Genomic DNA, 10,679 nt, shown 5'->3' on the forward strand with positions numbered 1-10,679 from the left:
CTCCTTTTGCGGTACGGCAGGGCATCCTGAGTTCACATGTTTCAAGAAGTCCAAGGAAAAGGGTGGGCAGAAATGAGGATCGTTTTTTTTCCTGATCCCCGGGGATCCTTCACTTGTGTCTCTCTTGGCTATAAACCCTTGGCTTAATTTGTACTCACGGCATCATGTTTCCAAACTGTTATATGAAGGTTTCCGCTATGGTTTCAACATCCCACCTTCAGGGATGCAAGGCCCCAAATTTTGTAAAAACCAGCAGTCTTTAGACATGGGGCAAGAGGTAGCTGAACGCAAGATATTGAAGGAATTGGGTTTGAACAGGATTGCAGGGCCACTTGCCAGACCCCCACTTGATGGTTTTGTCTGCTCCACCCTGGGGTTGGTTCCCAAAAAGGACCCTGGTGAATTTCGGTTGATACACAACCTCTCAGCTAGATGCGGAGCCTCTGTGAATGACGCAATCGATCCAGTGCTCTGCTCAGTCAAGTATGCATCTCTTGATGGCACCCTGACATTACTAATGGAACTGGGTCAAGAGACACTCATGGCAAAAGAAGATATTGAATCAGCCTTCAGACTTTTGCCAGTTCACCCCGATGATTATCATTTGCTGGGTTTACAATTCAGAGGGAAGTTTTATTATGACAAATGCATGCTCATGGGTTGTTCAGTCTCCTGCACATATTTCAAGCAATTTAGTACCTTTTTGGAATGGGTCTTTACACAAGTTTCAGGGTCATCTGCTGTCATTCATTATCTAGATGACTTCTTGTTCCTGGGACCAAGCAGCTCAGATAGGTGTGCTAAGTCTTTGACTGCATTCAAGTCCTTGATGGATAAATATGGCATCCCTTTAGCCAAAGAGAAAATGACAGGACCAGCAACATCCTTGGTATTTCTGGGAATCAAAATCGACTCAGTGAAAGGGGTGGGGGGAGAGCATAGAATGCCTCTGGATAAAGTCATTGCTTTCCGGGCATCCTTAGATGCCTGCTTAATGGCCAAGAAAGTCACCCTGCGTCAGTTGCAGGTATTGGTAGGTCAACTTAATTTTGCTCTGAGGATCATTCCAATGGGATGCCTTTTCTCACGCTCTACTGCTCATTCTATGTCTGGTTTGAGGGAAAAACATCATAGGACACGTTTGTCTGCTGAAGTAAGACATGACTTAAGGATTTGGTTGGCATTCCTTCAGGACTTCAAAGGGGCAGTGGTGTGGCCTGCCCCTCTGCGGTCCAATCAGGAACTCTGTTTATTTACCGAATCGGCGAGTAGTAGTGGTTTTGGGGCCATGTTAGGTACCAGGTGGTGTGCCCAGGCCTGGACCCAGTCTTGGCAGACATCCGGGTTGGTTAAGAACATCACCTTCCTTGAGTTATTTCCTATAATTGTTGCACTACACATATGGGTTGATCAACTTCGCAATAAATCTGTGTTTTTTTGGGTCTGACAACATGGCAGTGGTCCAAAGTATTAATTTTCAAAGACTGTTGAAAGAGCTGGTGTTGATCTGTCTGAAGAATAACATTCTTCTCCAGACGAAACATGTACCAGGCATTTTTTATAACGCAGCTGAAGCATTGTCTCGTTTCAAGTTACAGGAGTTTCGGCAATTCCACCCAGGGGCCGAGTTGGGGCCCACATATTTTCTAGGACAGCTGGTGAATCTTGGAACTCACCCTTGGCGGATCTAGTGGCGGCCAGCCTTGCACCAAAAACAAGAAGGGCATATGAGAATGCATTCCATAGTTACATAAATTACACATCTATCAAGCCCCTAGTGCAGCCTGGCTCCTTGAGTAGTTGGTTGAGTTTTCTTGAGCTTTTGCGAAGTCAGGGTAAATCTGAAGCGAGTGCTAAGCGCCACATCTTGGCCATGGCCTTTTTTTTTTTTTTTTTTTTTTAAACAAAATTTAGCCTTTGCGCTTTCCTTTTATGGGGCTTTTTGACTCTCAGAACTTATGGACAGGTCTAAGCAGGACATTCACAGTGGGATTTTGGTGACTCATATTCTCTGGAAAGGCGGAGACTTGGTAATTACTATACCACGGTCCAAGACAGACCAGTTGGGGAGGGGCGAGCAGTTAGTCCTAGGGAGGGGCGGTGACTTCCGTGGTTGCCCAGTACGTGCAGTTCACAGGTATTTGAAGATTCGTCCCCAGGTTTCTTCCACCTCCTTATTGGTTCACGCATATGGTATCCCCCTCACTAGGTATCAGTTTTCCCAAGTATTGCGCAAAGCCTTTCTGGCGGCTGGCATCCGGGGCACATTTAGTTCCCATTCATTTAGAATAAGAGCGGCAACATCAGCTGCGTGGGCAGGGCTCAATGCCGAGACAGTCAAGGGGATTGGGAGGTGGAAGTCAGATTGCTACAAGCGCTGTGTACGCCTTTATATGATCTAGGAATAATTGTTGGCTCACACCAATGGTGACATGTGTAACGGATTCTTCTTTTTGTTCCTAGCACCTCTCAGTCTTCCATTGCGCACATGGCTCCAGCCAGTGTTTGGGTTATTGGACATTCCTTTGTGCGTCGGGCATGGCCGTTCTTCAACCTGTACCGCAGTCAGGCGCAGGTCTTCGGTTTCTTTGGATAGCAAGAGGGGGTCTGTGCCTTGAGGGTCTTTGTCAGCTCGTCAAGGAGGTTCTGAGACGGTGGCTACAGCCGTCAGCACTCATCATCCTTCACATGGGAGGCAATGATCTGCCAACAATGGGGAGGAAAGCAGTTTTTGGGGACTTGATGTTGGAGATCTCCTGGTTAGCAAAAAGGTATCTAGGGGCTATCATAGCATGGTCCCATATCATTCCTACGTGGATTTGGAGGTCAGGGCACTCAGCGAAGGCCCTCAGCGAATCAGTCAGGTGGCAGAACAGTCACATGAAACAGCTTCTCAACACGTCAATGCTAAGGACTGTTACGCACTGGTGCCTTCGAGAAGAGGCAATGTTTCACAAAGATGGAGTACACCTGTCAGATGGTGGACATGTACTGTTTGTGGAGAACCTGGCAGCAATTGCAATGCAGTGTCTCTCACAGCACCGAGCATTTTAGTCTTTGGGGGGAAGCCTGGTTGGTCGGGAAACCATCCAGGCCTATGGGAGGGAAGGAGTCATGTTTGGGCACAAAGCAGATGGACAACCTTGGCATCAAGAATACTACTGCAGAAGAACTCAAGACGGAATCAGAAGCCTTTTTAGGCTCAAACCAGGGTAGCGGTGCTGTGGGTGTAGAAAAGGGGTTCGGGGCTCAGGGCAACTCGAGATGCATGTTGGAAATAAGTATTGGAAATTAAGGATGAAAAAGAAAATACGGTAAAATGTGATAATGGTCTTTATGATGTGTTTGTGTGTTTATGAATAAATACGGGCTGAGAATTGTTATGTTCTCTATCGCAGGAAGGTTTCAGTCTGCTTTGTCTTTTGGAAGGTTGGAGGGGCAGAAAGAGAAAATAAGTACGCTACTTCATGGGAGAGGATTACATTACAGATTTGGAACCACCGTGAATTGCTTGGCTATTTGGTTGACGGTCTTGGTACGGTCCCCCACCTGTATGGCTCCGAGGAGACATAATGTGTTTAAAATACCTTTTCCTAAATAGTTTACTACATTAGAGGAGTAGTGAGTGCTTTGTCAAATGTAAAATGTGTTCAAGTTCTTGATAAAGCAAGAAGCAACATCATGGGTAGTCAAGTAAGGACAGATATGATATCTTGAAGAGCACCAAGGACAGAAATTGGTTGGTGGGTGATTCTATGTGAGTAAAACTGCCCAAGGGTCAAGTTCTGAAAGGGCATCTGAAATTTGGTGGAGAACATAAAATCAGGGGCGTGGAATTTAATAAAATAGCTAGTTGTCCATGGGACAGGTTGCTTCTTAAATCTACTTGTCCTTTTGGTGCCATGTAGGGGGTGACAAATTATAGCAGCACTCATTATGTAAGAGCTCTGATAATAGCCCCCCTGATTATGCCAGGGCTACTACTATAGTAGTACTTGAATACTTGCAATTTCAGTCCGCCTATAGCACTTTACTTATTTTGCCACCATTCTGCAGATTTACATACTGGGGTTGGAGGAAGCAGTAAGCAATAGTTCAAGGGCTGGAATGCCTTTGAGTCTGCAAACCTACTAACTTGCATGTTTTAAGGATTTTCATCAGCTCTCCTCTAATCTTTTCCCATAATGAGAAAGGCTGGAAATGTATTCCTGAGAATGGCAGAAGTAGAAGTTCTTCCAGGGTTGGGAAAAAATTGGTTGGAGGGAAAGTGAACTTGTAAACGCTCAACATATTTTCACATTTCAATCTACACATGCATATTTGCTCATGCTAAAATACAGTTCACAAATATTTTATAGGAGTACAATTTCCTGGTATACTTCTGTAAGTTCTTGTGAATTCATGAAAGCCACTAATTCAAAGACATATACCATGGGTGCACTTTTTAAAGAATCCTTTAAGAATTGGGTCCCTAAGTAGGTCTGGCGTTAACAAAGAAATGTTATTTGTATTAAACTTCTATTTCTCTCTCTATCGGCTGGCTTTACTGTGAGTGATCCAATTTTGCTCTTCTACACGGAGCACATTGGCACACACAGTAGATTTGTTCAGTGCCAGGAACTACTGTGGCAATCAGTGGCGTAACGAAACTGGAGGGGGCCCCCTGCAAAGAACATAGACAGCCCACCTCTAGACTCTCTCAGGGCAGGTGATGTGCTGGGGGGCACCCTGGAGGGGAACTGCATGACCTTTGTTATTCCACTGGTGGTAATGTGTGCTTTTTGAGACTAAATATTGTTTTTGCTTTTTGCCAGTGTTTGTTACAAAGGTGAGGGCCTGGCAGCTCCCACAACAATAAAGTGTTACAAAAGCCATGTCAAAACAAGACATGCATTGACGCAACGAGAAGACTCACAAAAAATGTTGGATCGGTTGGGTTTCCCAGTGCTAATTTATTTTCAGGCTTCCCTTAATCATGTTGAAAATGGTTACACTGATTTCCTATTAGGAATATTTTTGGGAAATACTAGCATACATCAACACATTTTACTAGATGACGCTTAAAAGAAATAGCACCTAATATTTCAAAGTAGCAAAACGTTTTTTTCCTACTTCCATTTTTTCCCGAACATTTTATTTTGAAAGCAAAGATTTGTCAATCTTGCTAACAAGCTTCTGCAAACATTTGCCTCTAATCAGTGAGCATTCTGGAAGCATTATACTTAGCCTCATATGGTTAAACTTTGCAAACGTGTGTACATTTGTTTTTCACTGGAAGCACTATCAGTAGTGCAGTGTGACCTTAAAACTTTTATTTACAGCGCTCACACGAATAATGAAGGCTTTTCGTTAATGAACCACAAATACAAGTTCGAACAGCATTAACATATGGACACACATTACCTCTACTGCAGATAGTTCCCTTCTCTATAAACTGGCAGCAAAGGGTTTGTGCTGCAGGGAGTTGGGCCTACTTGTCCTAAGGACAAAATAAACATGAAAACGTGTTGCCCTTTACCCCAAACAATATCTCCAGGGCGATATGAATTCTGCATCCCTGAAAAGTGGTTGAAATAAGTGAGGATGGCTGTGCTATTAAACTTGATAATGGCCAGTACTGAAATATTGAGCATGTTGCAAAAGTGAAACAGATCCATGACATTTTGAGTAACAAGAATGGATGTGCTCAACTCAATGACACAGGTAATACCAGAGTTACCAGTGATCACACTGTTATAGCCAAAGATGAACCTCAGAAGAAAGTGTCAGTTTATCAAGAGAGACAAGTTCTGTGTAGAAGTCTGGGAGACCTCACATATCAAACAAAACATTGGTCAAATGCAAGAGGAATTTGGTCTTCTCAGAATGCAATTATTTTGCTTCCTCCAAATCAGATATGCCTAGGAGGTCTCGAGTGAGGCTCAACAGGAATCACAACTCCTTAGAATCTAAGTCGATAGCGGAGAGCATGGGTGGAAAAGCTCTCTCTTATTTACAGGACACTAGTTATTACTATCCCTGATCTAATACAGTCTCTCAGGGATAAGTGGGAAAATGATCTACGCCCCCTGGAGGACAAGGACTGGATCAAAGTGAAAATGCCAGGGAATTGGTAATCCAAGCGAGGCTTTGATGTATTCATTTTTACATAGCGTTTACATCACACCTATACAAAACTGCGAGAAGTCCAGGTGCCACCAGAACTAAGTGCTTTGGTCCATACAGTTTGTTAATGCCCAATGCTATTTAGTGACTGATCAAGACTACATACAGCACTGGCTACAGCAGTGAGAGTTAACCTCATGACTATACCCCAGATAGCAATAATGTCGGTATGAAGGGGAACTGGGTGGGCAAGAAACTGATCGAAATAACACCTGACATTAAACTCATCTACGGAAACATGATTGAGAAAACAAACTCATCAAAAAGGCATCTACCAGCATAACAGTCTTGAGCCCACTCTTGAGGACGAAGTCAATGACTATAAAACATAGTTTGTGCAATCAATGGAATGACCTGACCTACACTGCCCCAGGGTTCCACAGTGTGGAGTGCCTACTTCCAAAATAAGGCACGCATGTCAACATGTGAAACCGAAAAAGAGAAAGAAAAACAATTAGGTGGGAGACAATTAAGATAAAGTCACGTCTGGCTTAAAAACACAGGTCTCTCTCTCTCTTTAAATGGGCGAGTTGACATATACTAAGGAATCGAAGCAACAGCTAGCTCTTGCTTCATAAGAACAGCAAATCTTCACAAGGAACTAAGTGTTGAGCTGTGGGACAGCCACCCCCTAAAGTTCAACGAGAAATTCAATGAAGAACTCTACCAATGTGAAGACCCTGACCATGAAACTTGCTGATATTACTGAAGACTGAATGTGACTTACGACCAATCACAACCCTGGCCATGTGAAGCAGCACAACTTTAACAATATCACCATCGCCAGTCAGATTGCATCTACAAGCCAGAAAAACCCCAAAACTTTACCAAGTTTGCTCGCTGTCCTGTGATAGAGGGAAAGAGGCTTGATCGCATATCAAGAGAATGCATTCTGGTGCAGTCAACCTTCCTCGCAACTGTATCTGCCATGTCAAGAAAAAGTGATGATCTTCTATTGCTTGCATTTCGCCACTTATTTGACTGGCCACAACAGTCTGAATAGTCCCCTCATTAAACCGTCTAATTCTTATGCCTGCACCAGCCCACAACGCCACTGACCACCGCTCGTAATACCTCGCCACCTCCGGCATATCTGGACCTTCGTCGGCCTCTTCTTCCAGCTCCCAATCGATATCTTCGTTCTCCCTAGCCTTCGGTCTGTGGCCTCGCCCGCGTGTCCCAGAAGGTGCGGTGTGCACGAACGCTTGGACCGCCGCATCCGAACGGATTACTGGAGCCCTGAGAGCAGTCCTGACGCTCCGCAAAACCAGCGCAATAGCCATCATCGACCTGATGGCAATTTCTCTAACTCGGCATGCGGCTGATAATGTCTGAAATGAAGCAGCCCGCAGGACCTCAGAAATCGAACTACAGCTTCCGCTCACACGAAGCGCCACAATGGAAACAGAAGAGGTACTGCTTTTTTCAGTTTTAAATAGCCCGACCTCGGGTCGACCCAAAGGTATTGGAGCGCTTTACATGAGCACAAGTTAAATGATTATACAAGCTTTGGTGAATACACTAGGTTTCGCCTATGTTATTTATAATACGCTGTTTTTTGTGGTAGCTTTGTGAATGAATAGTTGGGCAATATAAGTTACCGAAACTCCGTTCAAGTGTTAAGACTTTTTTTTAAGAAAGGCAATATATTGTGCTGCTACTGGTGGTATTACAAAGTGGGAGATTAGTTAAATTAGGTAGTACTATGTATGGTGGCAGAGGGCTGGCAACACATATAATTGCTTTTTGGTGCCATAAAAGTCCAAGCTCCAGTGCAGCCCTGCCAAGTGTCACACATCTCTCGTTACACTAATTCATTTTAAGCAACTGTACCACATTACCGCAAGTATTGTCACGCAAATCAGCTTATTAAAAAAGCTGAGTTTATTACTGCTTTTCATTGTAGAATTCGCAGATTTTCGTGATCCTACAGCAACGTACCGCAGGCTGACTTACCTACCTCCACCAGCTACTAACTGGCCAGCACTAGTAGTACACATATGCATGCAGTCGTAAGGCCTGCTGCCCACCACAATGAGATTTTCTGCTACCAGGCGGCAAGTGTGGAGTTAATGCTCATGTGCCACATTCACCGCTGCATTCTTGTGGCTGCACGCTTTATGGCCTCACACCACTCTCGCTGTTGAGGCTGTGTGCTTGTGCCTATGCGCTCCCTCACACAGCACATTGTTGTATAATAACCGACGCTCCTTCATCAACGTTACTATTTGGTATAATCTCTCACATGCAGGACTAATAATGTTGTGAATGCCGCACTCATAGCTGTTTGCTTAGGTCAAGCTCCGAAAATGGGGTCTTCTGAGGATGCCATCCATCGGATGTCCACTGTAAGGAAATGCCTCCTTGGCATGGTTACCCCCTGACGTTTTGCCTTTGCTGATGCCAAGTTTTGATTTGAAAGTGTGCTGAGGCCTGCTAACCAGGCCCCAGCACCAGTGTTCTTTCCCTAACCTGTAATTTTGTTTCCACAATTGGCACACCCTGGCATCCAGGTAAGTCCCTTGTAACTGGTACCCCTGGTACCAAGGGCCCTGATGCCAGGGAAGGTCTCTAAGGGCTGCAGCATGTCTTATGCCACCCTAGGGACCCCTCACTCAGCACAGACACACTGCTTGCCAGCTTGTGTGTGTTAGTGGGGATAAAATGACAAAGTCGACATGGCACTCCCCTCAGGGTGCCATGCCAACCTCACACTGCCTATACGTATAGATCAGTCACCCCTCTAGCAGGCCTTACAGCCCTAAGGCAGGGTGCACTATACCATAGGTAAGGGCATAAGTGCATGAGCACTATGCCCCTACAGTGTCTAAGCAAAACCTTAGACATTGTAAGTGCAGGGTAGCCATAAGAGTATATGGTCTGGAAGTCTGTCATGCATGAACTCCACAGCACCATAATGGCTACACTGAAAAGTGGGAAGTTTGGTATCAAACTTCTCAGTACAATAAATGCACACTGATGCCAGTGTACATTTTATTGTAACATACACCCCAGAGGGCACCTTAGAGGTGCCCCCTGAAACCTTAACCGACTACCAGTGTGGGCTGACTAGTTTTAGCAGCCTGCCACACACCAGACATGTTGCTGGCCACATGGGGAGAGTGCCTTTGTCACTCTGTGGCTAGTAACAAAGCCTGTACTGGGTGGAGGTGCTTCTCACCTCCCCCTGCAGGAACTGTAACACCTGGCGGTGAGCCTCAAAGGCTCACCCCCTTTGTTACAGCACCCCAGGGCACTCCAGCTAGTGGAGTTGCCCGCCCCCTCCGGCCACGGCCCCACTTTTGGCGGCAAGGCCGGAGGAGATAATGAGAAAAACAAGGAGGAGTCACTGGCCAGTCAGGACAGCCCCTAAGGTGTCCTGAGCTGAGGTGACTCTGACTTTTAGAAATCCTCCATCTTGCAGATGGAGGATTCCCCCAATAGGGATAGGGATGTGCCCCCCTCCCCTCAGGGAGGAGGCACAAAGAGGGTGTAGCCACCCTCAGGGCTAGTAGCCATTGGCTACTAACCCCCTAGACCTAAACACACCCCTAAATCGAGTATTTAGGGGCTCCCAGAACGCAGCAAGATAGATTCCTGCAACCTAAGAAGAAGAAGGACTGCTGAGCTGAAAACCTGCAGCGAAGATAGAGACACCAACTGCTTTGGCCCCAGCTCTACCGGCCTGTCTCCCCACTTCTAAAAGACACTGCTTCAGCGACACGTTCCACAGGGTCCAGCGACCTCTGAAGCCTCAGAGGACTACCCTGCATCTAGAAGGACCAAGAACTCCCGAGGACCGCGGCTCTGCTCCACAAAGACTGCAACAAAGAAGCAACTTTGAAACAACACACGTTTCCCACCGGAAACGTGAGACTTTGCACTCTGCACCCAACGCCCCCGGCTCGACTTGTGGAGAACAAACACCACAGGGAGGACTCCCCGGCGACTACGAGACCGTGAGTAGCTAGAGTTGACACCCCTGAGCCCCCACAGCGATGCCTGCAGAGGGAATCCCGAGGCTCCCCCTGACCGCGACTGCCTGCTTCAAAGACCCCACGCTTGGCAAAGACACTGCATCCGCAGCCCCCAGGACCTGAAGGATCCGACCTCCAGTGCAGGAGCGACCCACAGGTGGCCCACTCCCTTGCCCAGGTGGTGGCTACCCCGAGGAGCCCCCCCCCCCTTGCCTGCCTACATCGCTGAAGAGACCCCTTGGTCTCCCATTGAAACCTATTGCGAACCCGACGCCTGTTTGCACACTGCAACCGGCCGCCCCGTGCCACTGAGGGTGTACTTTTTGTGCTGACTTGTGTCCCCCCCGGTGCCCTACAAAACCCTCCTGGTCTGCCCTCCGAAGACGCGGGTACTTACCTGCTGGCAGACTGGAACCGGGGCACCCCCTTCTCCATTGAAGCCTATGCGTTTTGGGCACCACTTTCACCTCTGCACCTGACCAGCCCTGAGCTGCTGGTGTGGTAACATTGGGGTTGCCCTGAACCCCCAACGGTGGG

At 46.6% G+C, this 10,679-nt stretch overlaps 1 protein-coding gene across 2 annotated transcripts in view; it reads right to left on the reverse strand.

Moving 5' to 3' along the window:
* Positions 1 to 7,551, reverse strand: part of NGRN (neugrin, neurite outgrowth associated) — a 65,975-nt gene extending 58,424 nt beyond the window's left edge. Inside the window, exon 1 of one of the 2 annotated variants that reach the window (XM_069222658.1) lies at positions 7,240 to 7,551. In XM_069222658.1, the coding sequence (XP_069078759.1) occupies positions 7,240 to 7,451 (212 nt within the window). In that variant the 5' untranslated portion in view covers positions 7,452 to 7,551. The remainder of the gene's footprint in view (positions 1 to 7,239) is intronic. The other variant, XM_069222657.1, reaches the window with a different exon arrangement.
* Positions 7,552 to 10,679: the final 3,128 nt, after the last annotated feature.

Source organism: Pleurodeles waltl, chromosome 3_1 (assembly GCF_031143425.1).
Source record: "Pleurodeles waltl isolate 20211129_DDA chromosome 3_1, aPleWal1.hap1.20221129, whole genome shotgun sequence".
Classification (NCBI taxonomy): domain Eukaryota; kingdom Metazoa; phylum Chordata; class Amphibia; order Caudata; family Salamandridae; genus Pleurodeles; species Pleurodeles waltl.